At 48.3% G+C, this 19,569-nt stretch overlaps 1 protein-coding gene across 6 annotated transcripts in view; it reads left to right on the forward strand.

Annotated features, from left to right (window-relative positions):
• Window positions 1–19,242, forward strand: part of SENP3 (SUMO specific peptidase 3) — a 38,099-nt gene extending 18,857 nt beyond the window's left edge. For all 6 annotated transcript variants that reach the window (XM_029580110.1, XM_029580114.1, XM_029580111.1 and 3 more), the window contains 6 exons: window positions 3,858–3,905; window positions 4,048–4,125; window positions 4,566–4,703; window positions 10,353–10,436; window positions 10,861–10,911; window positions 18,634–19,242. In XM_029580110.1, the coding sequence (XP_029435970.1) occupies window positions 3,858–3,905; window positions 4,048–4,125; window positions 4,566–4,703; window positions 10,353–10,436; window positions 10,861–10,911; window positions 18,634–18,744 (510 nt within the window). In that variant the 3' untranslated portion in view covers window positions 18,745–19,242. The remainder of the gene's footprint in view (window positions 1–3,857; window positions 3,906–4,047; window positions 4,126–4,565; window positions 4,704–10,352; window positions 10,437–10,860; window positions 10,912–18,633) is intronic.
• The last annotated feature ends 327 nt before the right edge of the window (window positions 19,243–19,569 follow it).

Consider the following 19,569-nt stretch of genomic DNA (forward strand, 5'->3'; position numbering starts at 1 on the left):
GTGGACGTTGGAACAAACAGCCTGGCCTATCAACCGTCTGGAGACGCGAGCAGTCCGTCTGGCGCTCATGCGGTTCCTCCCGCAGGTCCAAGGCCGAGCGGTTCGCATTCTCTCGGACAATGCAACAACAGTTGCTTACATCAACCGGCAAGGCGGGACCAGGAGTCATCATGTGTCCCTGGAGACGGATAAGCTCCTTCCTTGGGCGGAGCTCCATCTCTCCCATCTGGCGGCCTCGCACATTGCGGGAGTGGACAATGTCCAAGCGGACTTCTTGAGTCGTCAGCGCATCGATCCTGGAGAATGGGAGCTTTCTGAGACGGCAGCCTCACTTCTCTTCAGGACGTGGGGATGTCCACATCTAGATCTGATGGCCACGCAAAGAAACGTGAAGGCGCTGCGCTTCTTCAGTCGATGAAAGGAACACGGAGCAGAGGGCGTGATTGCCCTAGTCTTGCTGTGGCCGCGGAACGTCCTTCTCTACGTGTTCCCACCCTGGCATCTGGTGGGAAAGGTACTCTGAAGGATCGAGTTACACCCGGGACCCGTCATCCATGGTTTGCGGACTTGGTCAACATGGCAGTGGATGGTCCTCTGCGTCTGGGACACCTGCCGAACCTCTTGCGCCAGGGTCCCGTATTTTTCGACCAGGCAGAACGCTTTTGTCTTGTGGCCTGGCTTTTGAAAGGTCCAGGCTGAGGAAGCGGGGGTATCCTGAAGCAGTTACTTCTACCCTCCTGAAGGCTCGGAAGACTTCTACCTCTGTGGCCTATGTCCGGGTCTGGAAGGTTTTTGAATCCTGGTGTGTGTCTATGAATATCTAGCCGTGACAGGCGTCAGTCGCCCAGGTCCTGGCTTTCTTAAAACGGGGTCTCGACATGGGACAGGCTTTCAATTCACTGAGGGTTCAAGTGGCAGCTCTCGGGGCTCTCTTGCGTCTCACAGGAACTCCGCTCTCTTATCATCCAGATATTGTTCGTTTCCTTAGAGGAACGAAGCATGTCAAGCCGCCAATTCGTAGTCTATGCCCCTCCTGGAACTTGAACTTAGTGCTCCGGATCCTGGGAGGTCCGCCTTTCGAACCCTTAAAGAGAGCCACTCTCAAGGACCTCACTTTGAAGACCGTGTTCCTGGTATCTATTTGTTCTGCCCGTCAGATCTCAGAACTGCAAGCCCTGCCCTGCAGGGAGCCTTCTCTCCGTATTACGGATTCGGGGGTGACTGACCACGGTGCACTCCTTTTTGCCTAAAGTGGTCTCTGCTTTTCATTTGAATCAATCGGTGGAGCTTCCATCTTTTTCTGAGGAGGATTCTCCCCAGCTGAAACGGCTCGATGTCAGGCGCGTGCACCTGCGCTATCTGGAAGTTACTAATGAGTTTCGCCTGTCGGACCATCTTTGTCCTTTGGAATGGTCCCAAGAAGGGCCATAAGGCTTCGAAGACCTCCATTGCCCACTGGCTGAAGGAAGCTATATCTATCGCTTACCTTGGAGCAGGTCGACAGCCTCCAGTGGGCATTAAGGCGCATTCTCTTCGAGCTCAAGCAGCTTCCTGGGCGGAGAGCCAGGCGATTTTGCCGTGGGAGATTTGCAGGGCAGCGACCTGGAAGTCTCTGCATACCTTTGCTCATCACTATCGTTTGAACCTTCAAACTCAGGATTCTGGTTCCTTTGGTGCTCAGGTCATCCGAGCTGGACTTTCAGGGACCCACCCTACTTAGGGAAGCTTTGGTACATCCCACAGTCTGGACTGATCCTGGTACGTACAGGGAAAAGAAAATTATTCCTTACCTGCTAATTTTCGTTCTTGTAGTACCACGGATCAGTCCAGATGCCCTCCCTTGGACCTTTTGGGGGTTTTTTTTTTCTGAGAAGCACATTGCAGCTCGACTGTCTACTGTTTTTCTAGTCATGTCCGAAAGGTTTTTTCTGACTAGGGGTTCATTCTGCAAGTTTCTTTCGTTAGTTTATTCTTCAAGTGGTTAGGTGTTTGTTTTTTTTGTTCCATTCGCAGTTCAAGTTCATTTTCAGATCCATCCATTCTGTTTTGCTTCTTGCTTGGATATACTTAATACTGAGAGGACACAGAGGGCGTTCTTGCTAATAAGGGTCCGCCTTCTCGGTTTTTGCTCTGACTCCATCTGCTGGAAGGGGGAGATTGATCCATGGTACTACAGGAACGAAAATTAGCAGGTAAGGAATAATTTTCTTATCAAAATGTGCTTTGTCCCTCCACCAAATGTGGCCTTAAAGACAAGGCAAACCCCTTAGGAGAACCAACGCTATATCCTTTTTTTCCCCCTGGAAGGGAATATAGAGCCTTCATTGTCTTGGCTACCTTAAGGGTGGCATTGGGTGTCTCTTACTGAGAAGAGTCAAATGTGGCAGGAAGCACTTGGCGGAGGTTTGGGGCGGCTGAATATGGGATCCCCATACAGGTCACTGCCTCTGGTGCTCATCCAAAAGTTGCAGAAGGTGACGCCATGGAATTAAGGCTCCCCAGCTCCTCGCTCCTGAACAGCCCAGGAGGCTCTCTGCTCTTCCTTCTGTTCCACCAATTCTCTGGGATCCCCATACAGGTCACTGCCTCTGGTGCTCATCCAAGAGTTGCAGAAGGTGACGCCGTGGAATTAAGGCTCCCCAGCTCCTTGCTCCTGAACTATCTGCTCTTCCTTCTGTTCCACTAATTCTCTAGGACATTGCCAAGGCTTACCTGAGGTGGTTCTGTGTGGGAACTTGGACAAGGGCTGGGAAGAGCTCAAGCAGGAATCCAAAAGGGCTGTCCAGGCAGGACCATCCTAGGACATTTTACAGGCAGCAGTCTTCATCACAAGCCTAACTTGGTTTGACTGACCCTCTGGGAAGCTTCATTTGTGTAGAGGGGAATGTTGTTGGGAAAGGTCAGTCTGATATGCCTGTGAGGTTGCCTGCTGAAATAACAGTAGAGAACTGGATCCGCACAGGTTCTGCCTTGCCTGAGAAAAATATGTAACTCGTACTGAATTCCCTTTTTGACTCTCGGAGGGATGAAGGAAGGAAAGAGCCTGGCTTTGACTTGTTTACTTTGCATGAAATGGTGCTAAAATGGCTGCTGATCCACATGCCCTACAGCACTGTGATCCAATGTTGTAGGGGCCAAGGCTTGATCTGGGGAACTTTTGGCAAGGTACCAACTCTCCATGGATTGCACCCACCTGGCACAGTGACTGATCTGGTGCCGCATGTCTTTTTTAACAGCCATACGAAAGGAGGGAGAGGGAACAGTAATCACTTCAGACCCCCCCCCCCCCCGACCGTATCTAAACCCGGCATAGCACCTTAGGCAACCTGAAGAAGAGGGCTGCAAGCCACTTTTTATTTTTATTAAATAATCTTTACCGTTTCCTTGCTGCTCTCCAGAAGTAGAGGAGGAGAATACTGCCAGTATCTCCTGCTGCTAGACCCACCAAGGGGGCAAAGTCACTGGGAGCACCCAGTGCGGGAACTGTGAACTTTAAAAGAGGAAAGAGAGAATCGGTCCCAAGAGGACAAGGGCCCCCCCCCCGCCTATACACCAGGAAGCTGAGCCTATAGCTTTCCCAGGAGCAGCCTAACTGCTGCATCAGTCCATGTGTCTGCACCATCTGCTGGAGGCAGTGAAAAGCCACTCATCTGGACTGGTCCGACAGGACTAAAGAAAAGGAAATGAATAGGTGAGCTTAAATGTCACTTTACTGAGAGAGGGCAGTGGGTGGGTGGCTAGAAACCAGAACACAGGCATGCCTGGGGAAGATGCAGAGAATAGGGGCGGGCCGTGGCCTAGGACTGATGCCTGAACCACAGAGACCCTTGGAAGTAACTGCCCTTTTCCCCTGACAGGTAATGAATATGTATGGGGACCTGGTGATGGACACTGTGCCCGACAAGGTGAGTATGCCATGAGCAGGGAGGGGCACTGAGTGCCAAGAAAACTGGACAGGATAATGGAGCCACGCTTACCTAAACTCTTGCAGGTTTCAAGATGAAAGACCCACACCCAAACCCTTTCTATCTTATTTCCCTTGTACAGGTCCACTTTTTTAATAGTTTCTTCTATGACAAGCTCCGGACCAAAGGCTATGATGGTGTGAAGCGCTGGACAAAAAATGTAAGCTATGGCAGACCCTGGCGCTGGCCCCTATTTCTTTCCACAAATAAGATTCCTTCCGGTTTGGGGGGGGGGGGGGGCGACACGTTCTCTCGCCTCCCTCCAGCCTAATTCCGCAGATGTTGCATCTGTAAAATCCCACGCCCCCTGGATTGTCGTGAGTGGCACAGAAGTGCCAGGCATGGCACCCCCCCCCCCCCGCCCCTCATCGTGCACCATATGCGAACCTGGACCTCTCTGCCCTTGCCCTGTCGTCTTCCTTCCTTCAGAAATCAGGAGGTTGTAAGACACCATGCAAGCCCCCCCGTTGGCTTCTCTGCTGATTGCATTCTGCCTGCAGTTGGCTGACTTGCGCAGTGCCTCTCACCCAGTGGTTGCTTCCCCCCCCCCCCCCCCAAGCGGTGCTGACACACGCCCCGTTACTCTTCCCACCCCTGCAGGTGGACATCTTCAACAAGGAGCTGCTGCTGATCCCCATCCACTTGGAGGTGCACTGGTCCCTCATCTCTGTCAATGTGAAACATAAGAGCATTACCTATTTTGACTCCCAGCGTACCCTGAACAGACGCTGCCCCAAGGTGAGTGACCAGGCAGAGGGGTGGAAGGGTGGGTCGCCTTCTTGAGGTTTCATGGCCAGACCCCTTTATTTTGCTGTAGAGAGAGACAAATTGCTTCTCAGAGGACAAATAGGATGGCAGCTCTCACATATAGGGAATGGCATCTTGAAAGGGAGCCCGGGATGGAAATTTGATAGCTTTTGTAGAAACTTTGAACATGCCCTACTGGGCACGTGTACAGCATGTGCTACTGCCACATGTCCATGTCAGACATCTCCCTCCAGCTTCATATAGCTTCTGTGGAGCCTGCTGGTTGCAGTATTTTCACTGTTAGGGAACAGTCTGCTTCCTAGGAGGGCAGAAATTGCTCCTTGCCGGGGCCCTGTGGTCTTTCTTCTCCCTTTAGTTAACTGGGTATGTTTTACAGTTGCATGTAGGTTTATTTTTCGGCTTCGAGACTGCACAGGTTGAGGTTTCGTTTGGACACAGTCGTTTTCATTTCACTGCATTTAATTTTTTGTCTCATGCCGCTGAAAGCGAAGAAAGCCAGTGACTTCGACAGGGGCCTCCTGTGTGAAAGATTTGTGTCTGGCACAGACCCCCATGATGTGTCCTTGGCCTGGGAGCTGATTTTGGGGGTGGGGGATGTGTCCCCTCTGCATGACTGTGACCCCTGAAGAACTTTGGATTTTGTAAATTTGGCCAAGTGGTAACTCATTGGGAGGCACTGAGGTGGAGGGACCCTGGAGTTGCAGTGATCATTGGCAGGGCATCTAGCTCCAGATAGAACAAAGGGGACAGACAGTTGCTTAATCCCTCTCACCCAAAGAGAATGAAAGGGTTTTCTCTTCTGTACTGGAATTCCAAGGATGTGCATTGGCTGAAGGCCAGGAAACAGGGACATGCTGAAAGGAGCTTTGAATCCCCTGATGCATTCTTGTGGTGAGGAGAGCTCATCCTCTATACAGTCCCGAGAATCAGGTCAGTCTCCAAGCGTCTAAGTATCAGCCACCAGTAGACTTCTGGTAGTTCAGGAAGATCTCTCTCTCCTGCCTCCCAAGCTATGTTGGCATCAGCAATTTTTGAGGAGGAATTTGGGAAAACCCAGGAGGCCCTGGACTGTAAGATACAGAACATTGGTGCATCGGTGTCTGCAGATGGATATAGCCACGACTGCAATCCCAGCTGATGCCCGGAGGAATGGCCCCGATGCTGATTCCTGGAGGAGCATGGACATTGGGTATGGCCATACCAATTGTAATCTCCATCCCATTGAGGGAGGAAACTTCACTGAGGTGCAACACACATGTTCCCCTCTCTGAGGCCTCGTTTGCTAGCCAGGTGAGATCCAGTACCTCATCCCTGATCTACCAGTTAGGATTGGATTCAGAATATTCTTGGGGGTACATTTATGGATCTGAGGACTTCTACAACCAGAGAGGTTAACAGGGCTCCCCTTTGATCCTTCTCAGCAGGAAAAGATGTTCCTTTCGAGGACATCACCTGTGATTTTTTTATTAAGAGAATGGCAAAAGGAGGAAGAGTTAAGAACTAGGATGCTGGATTTCCTCAAATTTTAGGAGCTTCCTAAGGATATAGTGGCAGTCCCAATCTATGAAATCCTTCAGGAGGTACAGATGAGGAAGTGGGAAAGTCCCCTCTGGACTCCAGTGAATAAGAAGCCAGACACGCGATATAGCATCTAAAGGACTCCCAAGATTCGAGAAGCAGCAGCTGCTACTACTGTTGGTGGTTGAATCTGTTCTCTAGAACCCATTCCTCAGTATCTCTTGGGATGGATTCTCATACCCTGGACTTAGAGAATTTTTGGAAGCCTACATAGCAGTGCCCACTTAATGAGCCAGTATATGTGGGACGTACTGAAGAGTATGAAGAGTCGACAGTGCTGCTTCCTCAGAAGCAGCGGGACTAGGCGTCACTAGTGGATGTGGATATGGAGTAAGAAAAACACATGGTCCAGACAACCTTTTGATGTTTTGAGATGGTATTGAGAATCTCTACAGTGGGTATTGGCGCTTGCAGACTCTCCTGGCTAGACTTGCTGATGTTCCTTGCAAAGGGGAGAATCTTTTCGAGGATCAGGTCAAGAAAATGATGGCTGAGATTAAGCACCACGATGCAACACTTAGGACCCTCTTAACTGCCAATTCAGATACACCCACCTCAACCAGAAGGTACCCGAGTGGGACGCTGAGAAAGCATTTGTATCAACTATCCCCTTGGACCAGTCAACAGGAGGGCCCCATATTCAGCACCTTAGCCAAAACCTGAGGCGGGGTTTTGGTTGGATTGTAGAGAGCATAGCCGAGATCCCAGTATTCATGTCAGAGGACCTTCCTATCTGAGGCAGGTTGTTTTTATGTAGACCATTGGCTCAGAATAACTAGGGCACTTGGATCCTTAACATAATCCAAAAAGGTTACAGACTGCATCTGTTAGACATGCCTCCAAGTCGTCCATCAAAACCTGCTTGGTTGGTGTCTCCGCATCAGGAATTGCTACATATAGGACCCTGTTTTGGAAGAGCTTTGCAAATCGGTTAGGACCTTCCCTTTCCACAGATCTGTAAAAGCTCTTGTGATGGCAAAGTGGAATATACCAGAAGCAGGCCTGCATGTGGGCAGAGCTATGGCGAAGCTCTAGCCTTTGGCTAAAGATAGAGCTTTTGAAGTTTCCTAAGGTGGGTGACTTAGTTTCAGCTGTCATGACGAAGACTACTGTTCTAGTGGAGGGGGAGCATGGCTCTGAAGGATTCCTTGGATAGAAGAATAGAGATTGTTCTAAAGCAGTCTTTTGAAGGTTCCACCCTTTCTCTTCAGCAGCAGTGTGCATCAGTGCAGAAAGGTTAGAGGCCAAAGTTGCTTTGTAGTTAAGCGCATTGTAGGACCTCATTCATATCTCAGTGAGGGTTATAACATCATAAGTGGTGGCCAGGCGGTGGCTATGGTTATGGAATTGGTCAGCAGACATGACCTCTTAAGACACTTGAGTAAATTGCCCTTTAAAGGGAAGTTGCTTTTTGGGAGAAGCTGATGAAACATTAGGGGGACAAATGTCTCAAGTTACCAGAGGATAAGCTGAGGAGGTTTCAGGAGTTGGCGAAGGGTCCTAATAGGCCCAAATTTAGAGAAGTGAGACATTATCGACCAGCAAAGACGGCACTGCCTTCTCAGAGGTGGCAAGTCTGTCCTTTTTGGTCTGGGGATGGTTGCAAATCTAGTGTGGGGTCCCAAGGGCTCCCAATGAGATTCAAGGGGAACCTTACAATACCTCAGATTGGGAGATGCCTGTCCCAATTTTCTTGGTCTGTATATCATCCAGATTAGTGTGTCCTTTCAGTTATAAGAAGCAGCTATAATTTAAAGTTGTCTTGTTCTTAAAGAGATGCTTTCCTGGAATCCCTTTGTTTTTCTTTAGAAAAGTCAACATTGGAGCATCTGCTATAGTTGGTGGCGGTGGTCCAAGTGCTGAGGGACGAGTGGTGCCAAGGCAGATATTCCATTTATTTTGTAGTTCCAAAGAAGGGAAGGCATGTGCAGATCTATTCTAGACCTCAGATAGGTGAACAAAGCCTTGAAGTCTGCATGGGAACTCTGCAGTTGGGAAGCTTCTAACATTCCTGGATCTTTCTGAAGCATATCTTCACTTTCTGATCTGATTGGGCACATCAATGGTATCTCAAGTTTGCGGTCTTGGGGGATCGTCATCTGATTTGAGTGCTACTCGTTAGGTTGGTCATTGTGCCAAGAACCTGTTCCAAGGTGATAGGCTGCGCCACCACTACTTACGCAAAGGAGAGCATGTTGGTTCATCCTTAAGGTTGACTCGAGATTCGAGAAATGTCAGAAGAAGAGGCTCAGTATTAGACAGCGACAGTGGTACACTTTTTTTTTTTTTTTTTAAACAGGGTCTGGAATGGGTGACATTTTCCAAGAATAAGTAACTTCTCAGATCCTGGAATACTTAGGGCATGTTTTGACATTCAGAAGGCCTTCGTGTCGATGACACAGGAATAGGATAATCAAGCTTAACCTGCAGGTTTGGAACATTTTGAGACTGAAGTCACCCACAGTTTGGTGGGATGCTAGGTTCCTTGGTGTCGGTACTATTTCTGTTGGTAAGATCTCATATGTGGCCATTGCAGAAGTCTCTGATGACGAGATGGAATGCAGTGTCAGGATTTCGAGATGACTGACTTGAGATGACAGAAGCTGGATGTCAGTTTGGAATTTGTCCAAAGGAATGTCTTTGAAATCTCCAGCCTGGGTGATTATTACGATGGATGCCAGTCTGCAGGGATGGGGGGTGCTCATTGTCAGGGCAGATTGACTTTGGGATCTGGAGCGTGACGGGAGACGTCATGGTCCATCAGTTGCCTAGAAAGAAGAGCCATAAGGAAAGCTCTGATGGTATTCTGCCCGTAGACTTGGGGCAGGTCGGTCAGAGAGTTTTCAGATAATGCCAAAGCAGTAGCCTAAGTGAATTGTCGGGGGGTCCTGAGAAGTGGCTACAGAAGCGAGCTCTTGTGCAAGTGGGTGGAGAAATATCTTCAGGCCCCTTCAGCTTTACATCTCTCAGAATCATCACACCCTGGAGCTGGGTGAGTGGGAGCTTGGCTGGCTTTGCCTTTGCTATGATTACACCAGTGGGGCAAACCGAGTTGGGATCCTTTTCTGAAATGTTCAAGGGCTGGCATTTCCATTCCTATGGTCCCTTCTTTTTTTTGCCGAAGGTGGTAGATATCGCAGTTTCATTTGAACCAGACAGTGGAGCTGCCATCCTTCAAAGGAAGGGATTCAAAAGGAGAATGGGAGGATCTTCTTCATTTTTTTTTTTGGACGTTAAGCGAACATTTGCTCTGATTGAAAATGAGCACGGCCTTCGGGACAGAGACAAGGGGACGTAGCCTTGAAGGCCCACCAGAGCCAGGTGGATTAAGAAGGCTGTTGGTTGGGTTTATATTGCAAAGGACCCGAGGGCTCACTCCACTTTGTGGGCTGAGCAGATCTCTTCTGTTACCAGAGGGCATCCTTCCATGCTTTCTCCAAGCATTTCCAGTGAGATGTGCAGGCTAAGGAGGTGGTCTCCTTTTGGGGAAAATATCCTGTCAGCAGGCTTGTCGGGCACCCTCCCAGATTAGAGGCAGCTTGGGTATATCCCATGTGTTCTGGACTGGTCAGGTGGAACAGTGAGGAGGAGAAAACTAGGTTTCTTCCCTGCTAATCTCTTTCCTCCAGGCCTACCAGACTAGTCCTGGGCCCCACCCAGTTTTAGCTGACATCCTGCTGTATAGTTGGGTTTTTTTTCTTTCAGACTGTTAGAAGATAATAGTTAAGGACCTTGTTGAAGGATCCATTTTATGACTCCCCTAGTTCATAGGGTGAAAGTTTCATTTTTCTTAGCTTTGATAACATTATTCTGAGGTGCTGCAGGCTTCACAGTGCCGTCTAACGGGGCGACATCAGCAAGTTAGTAGTTCTTGTCTCCATTTGCTGGCAGGAGGGCTAAACCCATGTGTGAGGGCTAACATCCTGCGGTCCTTGGAGAACACCTGTTACAGGTAAGCAACTCTGCTTTTTCTATGTGAAACAATTGTATCTCTTACATAGTTTTGTCATTATCGTTGTGTTTTTTGGGTTTTTTTGCTAGCATATTGCAAAGTATTTGCAGGCCGAGGCTGTGAAGAAGGCACGGCTGGACTTCTACGAAGGTTGGAAAGGTTTCTTCAAAATGGTGAGTTAGGGATGCCTTTACCCTGGGGGTGTCTGGCTGGGAGCAGAAAACAGGATGGGGTTTGTGAGGGTGTGAACCTTACACTTCTGTTGTCTGTGCTATACCAGTCTTGTGGTGGTAAGAGGTGGGAAGGAAGCTTGTGTTTATTTTTTTTATATTCTGCTTTTTGGCACTCCAAAGTGTATATCAAAGCGGATTAAATTCAGGTACTCTAGGTATTTCCCATTTTGTACCTGAGGTAACGGAGGGTAAAGTGACTTGCCCAAGGTCACAAGTTGCTTAAGCGGGATTTGAATGCTGGCTTCCCTGGGTTGTAGCCCGCTGCTCTCACCTCTAGGCTACTACCTTTGCTGTACGTGTTCTGAGAGTACCTAGAAGACACAAACTGATGCTGACTTAGATGCATTTCTCTGTCTCTGTGCAGAATGTGGCCCGGCAGAATAATGACAGTGACTGTGGTGCCTTTGTACTGCAGGTGAGTGCGCAGGGGCTGGTGGGGCAGGTTAGTCCCTTGGCTGGTGGTTGTGCAGAAGTTCTCAGCGCCCCTGATCTCCTGTGATTCTGTGGCTGCAGAATCCAGCCCCTTCTTATCGTCCGCCAGACCAGTTCAGACCGATGGCTTTTTGCTCACCTTCCAGTAGTTAGTCAGAGAATAAAAGATTGAATATAGCCGCTTACCGAAAGCACGGTCACCTGCTGTCCCTCAGTACTTTTATCTCTAACAGATGATAGCGGTGCGGAGACCTGAAGTCTGGTGAGATAGCTAGGTCCATTTAGGGCGGTTGTCCTGGGTGAGCAGGGGGTACCTTGCCTTGCTTCCAGATAGTGTGTGTTTTGTGGTGCTGGCTCCCCCCCTCGTCCCCTTTCCCTGCTCTCTTCAAGGAGCTTCGGCAAGGAAGAATGGTTATTTCTCCTTTCAGCAGTTTACAAATAAAGTGCAGAAGACATTGGGAAATAGGAGAAAAATGTGTTGAGAGGTTTCTCTGATAAGCAACAGTGTCTTCCAGGGCACGAAGGGTCAGTGACTGTTTGGACACCAGGGAGGCGAGAGGAGGCAGTGCTAACATTTTGGTCCTTCAGCCACATGGCTCCTTTAAGATGGTGGCTCCCGCAGAACACGGGAAGAATTGTAGGCATGGGACAATTACATCCACCGGTGTTGGGGAGGGCTATTCAGGGAGCTTCCTCCCAAGGGACAAAGACCAAATGAGAAGGTGGAGTGAATTGATCACCGCTGAGGGAAGTCGAGAAACATGTTCGGCAGCCATCTTGTCTGCTTCTCCCAGCAGACAGAGGGGCAGCCCTAAAAGATGCTTAGGATAGATTGAGGCTATCCTTAAATCAGGCCTTTGAGGTCATGGCAAACTACTTCTTGATGCTGCCTGGTGGCTTGGGCAGCATCGAGAAGCCATCAAGGGACGCAAGGAGTGGGGTCCAGTGGCGGATTGGTGATGGAACAGAGAGCTGCATTCTTAGCGGATGAGTGCTGGACTTGGTACGGACCGCCGCTAGAGGGGTGATTTCTGTGATAGCGCCTAGGTGCCAGTTTATGGTTGTGAAATTGGTTGGCAGGCACTATTTCTAAGTCCAGTCTCTCTTTTATACGGAAGCAAGTTGAAGAAGCTGGTGAACAGCTGCGGCGCATCCAAGGTTTCTTGATTGCTGGAGGACAAGAAGGCGGCATGGCGTCCTTTTGGGACGAAGGGCCACTCCAGGGATTCCTGTCTGTTTCATTCTTACAGAGGAGCAACTACTCAAAGGTCTTGTACCTTCGAAAGATCTGTCCTTTCAGCCTAAAAAGCCTCATAAGGATACAGACTCTGGGCCAGAGTACTTCAGTCTTCACAATGAAGTGTGGGGGCTCTCCTACTGGATCAGGAGATAGGCGGGCATCTATCTCACTTTTATTAAAGGTGGGCCCAGATTATGATAGACCAGCGGGTCCTGAAAGTGGTAAGGGATGGCTGTGCTCTAGAACTTCTCAGAATTCCCCTGGATGCATTTATGGTCTCTCCATGCCACATGCTACTGAAGTGAGTGGCAGTGTAGACTACATTAAGGAGGCTGTTGGATTTGAAGGCCATAATTCCTGTTCCCAGATAGCAATAATATATGGGGCATTATTCCATTTATTTTGTCGTTCCCAAGAAGGAAGAGGGGTCCTGTCGGGCCATCCTGGATCTGAAGGGAGTCAGTTGACATTTGTGCGTGACTCATTTCAGAACGGAAACTCTGCATTCCTTAATAATGGCAGTACAAAATGAGGAATTTCTCATGTCTCAACCTGACGGAGACCTGTTTGTATATTCCCATTCACCAGGAACATCATTTCCTACACTTTGCCGTTCTGGGACGTCATTAATTTCAGGCCCTGCCCTTCAGTTTGGATACTGCGCCCAGAATCTTCTCCAAGGTTGTGGTGGTAGCATCTCTGCGCAGGCAGGGATTCTGGTCCACCCATATCTGGACGACTGGTTGATTTGGGCCAAAAGTGCAAACGAGTCACTTGATATCTCGCAAGGTGATTTCCTTTCTTCAGGAGCTAGGCTGGGTGGTGAACTTGGCCAGAAGCCATTTACAGCTGTCTCAGAAGCTAGTGTATCTCGACGTGTGATTCGATATGAAATGGGGCAAAGAGTTTCTTCTACTGAAGTCGCATTCAGAAGTTACTCAGCTTCAGGCCCTGAGATGTACTATTAACCTGACGATGTGGTCTTACCTGCAGGTCCTAGGATCAATGACAGCCACACTAGACATAGTTCCCTGGGTGAGGGTGCACATGAGGCCCCCTTCAGCATGTGTCACTCTCCCGATTGAATCCGCAGTCACGGGAGTACACAGACTCCATTTGCATCCAATTGAAGTGATGGTTACAAGCGGATCCTCTCAGGAAGGGGGTTTCCATAAAAGCACCAGACTGGTTAGTGCTCACGACAGATGCAAGCCGCCTGGGTTGGGAGGCTCACTGCCAAGAGTTGGTGGCCCGATGTTTGTTTGTGAAATGCCAAGGAGCAGCAGTAGACCATCAATCAGTTAGAAGCACATGCAGTTAGACTGTCATGCTTGCGGTTCACCAAGTGACTGGAAGGCCAAGTGATAAGGATAATGTTGAACAGTGCCACGACAGTGGCCTACATCAATCATCAAGGCAGAGCCAGAAGCCAACAGGTGTTGGTGAAGGTAGATGTGCTCATGGTGTAGGAAGAACAAAATCTTCAGGACACATCCACCCCCCATATTGTTAGACAGGACAGTGTAAGGGCAGATTTCCTCAGCAGGCAGGTCTTGGACCCAATAGAGTGGGAATTGGCAGATGAGGCCTTTCAACTATAGTGACGCATTGGGGTTGCCTGTACCTGGATTTACTGGCTAGCTCCAACAACATGAAGGTACCACAGTTCTTCAGTCGCAGCCGGGATCCAAAAATGCTGGGCATTTATGCTCATTTGGTTTGGCCGTGGAGCAAGGTATTTTATGCCTTCCTGCCTTTGCCAATGATAGGCAGGGTCATTTGGAAGATTACAAGTCAGACCAAAACTGTACATCTGGTTGCTCTGGATTGGCCCTGGAGGCCATAGCATGCCGATCTTCAGAAGCTACTAGTGGAGAGTCCTCTCAGACTACCACTCAGGAAGGATCTATTATATCAGGGGCTCATACTGCACGGTGATCTAGGTCGGTTTTGTCTTAGTTTGGCCCTTGAGAGGGCTTGGGTTGCTAAAGCATGGTTATTCTTCTGCAGTGATTTCCATTTTGCTCCAGGTCAGGAAATTTTCTACATCTCTAGCTTATGTTAGGGATATACCTTCCACACTGGAGGTTGCAAATGTTTTGCTCCCCAAAAAAAATGAATCTCATCCAGATGCATGGCTAGAGCATTTTGCCTCGAAGACAGCCCAAAGCTGCCTCTTGCACCCTAAGGGAATTAAAGGCTAGCCCTTTAACCAATCCTTTTTGAAAAAAAGTCAAAATATGTGCAACTGAAGCCTGAGTAGGCTTCACCCCCTGATCCGATTCACAAGGACTTGAAAACCCTCCAAATCCTCACATAGGCTAAGAAGTGGATGGTCTTCTTGCCTGTAGCAAAATGATAATGACATCCTCAGAATACACCTTCCATCTCAAACACTTCCTCTCAAAAACCATACCACGATATAGAAGCAAGCCGCCTGATCCTAAAATATTGGACTTGATGAAGACGTTTTGGCAGATGCCTGAACCTCAGCAGCCTGTCTACTGCCAAATTGACCAGGTCCACAAACCATGGTCGATGTGGCCACGCTGGAGCCACTGGGATCACCTTGTCTGGATGTTTATCCATCGCAGTACTTTGCCCACCAGTGGCCAGGGAGGAAACATAAAGTAGAATCCCCTGAAGCCAGAGCAGGATCAAGTGTGCAGAAATACGAGCTTTGGTTACCCCCTTTGTGAGAGAGGTGCAGATCAGTTTGGCCTGGTGGTTGTCTGCCCACAACTTATCCAAGGGAATGCAGTTGGAGATTCCAGATTGGACAGTAGTGAATACAGATGCCAGTCTGGTTGGGGGGCACACAGAACAAGGGAGTTGGAGTCCACCGGAAACATTGTGGTTCATCATTTGGAGACCAGAGTAGTCTGAAGAGCCTTGATGGAGTTTCTTCCATTAATCGGAGGAAAAGTAGTGAAGGTTCTGTCAGACAATGCTACCTCGGAGGTTTACATAAACAGGCAAGGTAGAGTCAGGCAGTATCCTTAGAGGTGACTCTTGTCTTCAGATGGGCAGAGAAGCATCTGGCTTCTATGTCAGCATATCACATCGCCAGAGGAAAAAATGTGCAGGTGGATTTCCGGAGCAGGTACATTATGGACATCGGAGAATGGCAATGTGCGGATGAATTGTTCTCCATGACTATAACCAAGTCAGATGGCCTGCAAATGGATTTGATGTCAACTAGGAAAAATGTCAAATGGCCTTTGTTCTTCAGTCGAAGAGGAGAACCAGTCCAAGGGGCTGGATGCGCTGTCACAACTATGGCCTTGGTATTGTCTCCTGTATGTGTTTCCACCTTGATCACACATCTTGGTTCTCATACCCCTAGAATGGCCCCGATGAGCTTGGTTTGTAGCCTTGATAAGGCTTGGCACAGGGTTCAATCAGGTCCAAGATTTGCTTCATCGGGGTGTGATTTGCTTAGAGCAGATGGATCACTTTTGACTCCTGGCTTGGCACTTAAAAGGAAGAGATTGAGAGACAAAGAATATGAAGAGGAGGCGATTCTGACTTTGTTACAGGCGACAGAGAATTCTACTTTGAGGATATTTGAGGTTTGGTGTCTGCAGAGGTGCCATTACCAGTGGTCCTTTCTTTTTTACAGAAAGGTTCAGAAAAGGAATTCAAAGCCAAACCCCTTTCTAAACCTAAGAGTTCAAGCAGAGGCACTCTTTGCTATAGAGAGAAACAATCCTTAGCCTCTTACCCAGATGATGTGTGTGTTTTTTGGTGAGGAGTAAAGCATGTGTGTCTGCCTGTTAGAAATGTTTCCTCCGTGGTACCTCAATTTGATTAGGTTTTGTATTCATGCCCTTTGGAGCCCGTTGGAGTGGCATCTCTGAAGGATCTAATTCGGAAGGCAGCTTTTCTGGCAGCACTATGCCTTGCCAAACATATTTCAGAATTACAGGCCTAGTCATGCAGGGACTGTTCTTCCACCCATATTTTCAGAGGACTGGGTTTGGATTTGGATCAATCTGTCGAGTTTTACCAACCTTCAAGCAGTTGAGTACTAGGGATTTGTCTAGAGAGCTACACGTTCTGGGTGTTTATGGAGTGCTTTTAAGGTATTTGAAGGTGACTTGCTTTATTCAAACATTTCTATACTGCATTATCTTGCATTCTAAGCAGTTTTTAGAAATACATTCATAAAATCATAAAACATACAAAACTAACATCAACGTAACATCAAATCAAATAGATCTGTTTGTTCTTTTCAGTGGTCAAAGGCAAGGTGACAAGGCTTCCAAGTCTTCAATTGCCAGATGGGATTAAGGAGACAATTGCTTCCACTTAGATTTCAAAAGGCGTTTAGTAGGTATTTAGGCGCATTCAACAAGAGAAGTATCAACAACATGGGCTGTCGGTTGATTAGTAGGGCAGTGACTTGGTTTTCATTGCATATGTTTTCCAAGCATTACAGATTGGATGTCTTGACTGCATTTGGAGCAGGCATGTTGAGAGCTGGTCTTGCAGGATCCCACCCAGTTTGAGGGTAACTTGGGTACATTTCATGTGTCTGGACTGGTCTGGGGGATAAGGAAGAAAAAATTGGTTTCTTACTTACTAATTGTCTTTCCTTGAGTTCTAATAGACCAGTCCAGAATCCTAGCCTGTTTTTCTTTACTCTGTACTGCTGTGTTGAATATTCAGAGACAGGTTATACTCGGTTGCTTGAAACTGTAATGGTCATTCTTTGGGCTGGTTTTCAGATCCTCTCAGGTGGAGGAAGTCAAGTTTACCTAAGTTTTGTTAAACCATTAGCTTCGATACATAGATATACTAAGGGACTGCAAGTGGTAATGGTGCCTTAAGTAGGCAGTTGTCATCCTGCTACACCAGCCCAGAATAATTGGGTTTCTCCCAGCAGATGGAGGCAGATTACTTGACCTTTTTCACGGAAATCGCTGTTGGGGTCATGCAGGGCAGTTAAAGCCAGTATTCTTTGCCTCCAGCAGATGGAAGACCTTTCTTTTTCTTAATCCACAGCCCCACCAGAGCCTGGGACAATACGATGGTTAACTCTTCCCTCTAATGCAGGAACTTCTCCTCCAGAGGAGCCTTATCCCCCTCCCAATATTCTGGAGGATGCACAACTCCTCCTTCAACTCCGGACCCCAATTCAGATTGGCCTCCAGATCTCCTCTTGGGATAGGGTGGGGAGCAGGAGCCCCCGAAGAAGAGCCTTTCTTGCCAGATCTCCCAGCAGCTGCCGCCTCATTACATGTCCTGTGCGTAAGAACCAATTCAGGGGGGAGGTATCTTATCTTCTCCTCCCCATCAGGCTCCTGTACCCTGGTTGTTCCTTGCTGTTTCCTGCCGTCTCCCCTGAAACCACGGGGGAAGGGGTAAAATGGCCGCCGGGACTGTGTCAAAGGCCTGCTGTTACTGTGTTTCTGATCCACCACTGATGGTTAGAGCCCTGAACCGCTCTTCTCAACAATCCCTGCAGGCTGCACAGCACTTCTAACATCATGCAGTCACATGCCTGAGAAGGTCCTCTCTCTCTGCCGCAGATTCGCAGCATCTTCTACACCTCACACTGCAGGAACGAGCCAATGCAATACTTCCTCTCCTGCCTGGAGCAAAAGCTGCTGCTGCTAAGTCTATTTTTTTTTTTTCTGAATAAAATCTTAAAGGAACAACACCTCCCCATAGTCAAAACTCCAGAAAGAAGAAAAAACTTCCCTTTTAGATGTCTTCTGACAGGAGAGGCGTCCCATAAGAGAGGGAGGAGAAGCTAGGACATGCTGGCTATCAGAACTCTCATCGGACAAAGGATCCAAGGCAACCAAGGGTCACTGACCTGCTTGTCCGTGCTGCAGCAGGAGGATGGCCCCAAAACAGGACCTGACACCCCTAGGAGTCCTTAGTCCGACTGCAGGACGGACTCCGCTACCATCTGCTGGAGACTGCAGGTGCTGCTGGTAGGCGAGAAAAGCCCATCCGTCTGGACTGGTCTGGTGCATGATGAGGAATAAACAACTTTATTTTTTTTCAAAGTAAAATCAATCGCCTCAAAATGAAAAATATACTTGCAGAGAAATAGACGTGGGAGGCGCAGTATGAGAGCACATTTCTGGCACACAGATTGCAAGAAGGAATATGCTTAATTCCCAGCTATGAGTGAAACAAAGCTCTTCATGCTCTCTTTAGCCCCTGCCCCCCAGCTACACAGAGGTGGGATGGAAGGCGCATGATCCCAGCCCCCAGTTTCCTGCAGCAGTTCAAGGAAATATTGTGTGACCGAGTTTCTGAAATCGGGGCAAGCGTGGAACGTTTGCCTATTAAATAGTGTAAATTTAAATTTTTGTCCACATACCAGGGAAAGTCATTTCCTTTCTCAATAGCCTATGAAAGTTAAGACGGGTGAGGAGGGGGGGGACGGGACAGACGTATTCCTAATCATTGATTCTCCTCTTTGTATTTCTCTCTCTCCCTCCCCAGTACTGTAAGTTCCTGGCCCTGGACCGAGCCTTCACCTTCACGCAGCAGGACATGCCCAAGCTGAGGCGCCTGATCTACAAAGAGCTGTGTCACTGCAAGCTGACAGTGTGATGGAGGGGGGAAGGGAGCTCCTCGGCACAGCATCCGCCCGCTGGAGAAGACCAAAAAAAAAAAAAAACCAAACAGGCTGAAACCGCCTGAACAATCTCGCACTATATTGGAAGTGCGCGGACCAGGCCAGAACTCCTTCCTGTTTCCCAGACCCCTCACTCGCCCCCGCCCCTCACACACGCCTCCTTTATTTTTTGAAGAATTTTGCAGACGTGAGAAAGCTCCCTTTTTAAAAGAAAAGAAGAAACATTAAATCCTCTGTGTAGTGGTGTTCTAACTTAAGTATCAGGACTCCTACGGTTACATTTTTTTGTTGTTTCCTGTTTATTGCCATATATTTGCTTTTCATATTTAAATGTTTCTGGATTTTGAAGAATTTCTGTAGTTTTGTTTTGTTTTTTTTTGTTGTCATGATATTAAAATGGAACAAAAAATATCGTGGGGATGGTGGTTGGAAAGTTGCTGACTAACAATAAACCTGTACCTTTTGGTATTGCAGCCTATAGTGTTTGAGGCAGCTCCTGCATCTGCTCTGTTCACTGCTTTAAAAGCTGGTGGTTTGAAGGGTGTGCATGCTGTTTACTGCAGCGAGGAACAAGAACACAAAGGTCAGGATGTGGTTTTTATTGCGCTTTTTTTTTTTTTTGCAACCTGCTTTCAGCCGGCCCTTCCTGAGGCTACGGGTTCTCAGCTTCCCTTCGCAGCTTAACTGTAGCAAGGCACTGTGACGAGGAATGCATAGGGAAAGGCAGTAAAAGGGATCTCTGGACAGTTCCTTGCTGTGAGATCCCACCTGGACTAGTGAGTCCAGTCCTGGAGGCCATA

The sequence above is a fragment of the Rhinatrema bivittatum genome, chromosome 16, assembly GCF_901001135.1.
Source record: "Rhinatrema bivittatum chromosome 16, aRhiBiv1.1, whole genome shotgun sequence".
Classification (NCBI taxonomy): Eukaryota; Metazoa; Chordata; class Amphibia; order Gymnophiona; family Rhinatrematidae; genus Rhinatrema; species Rhinatrema bivittatum.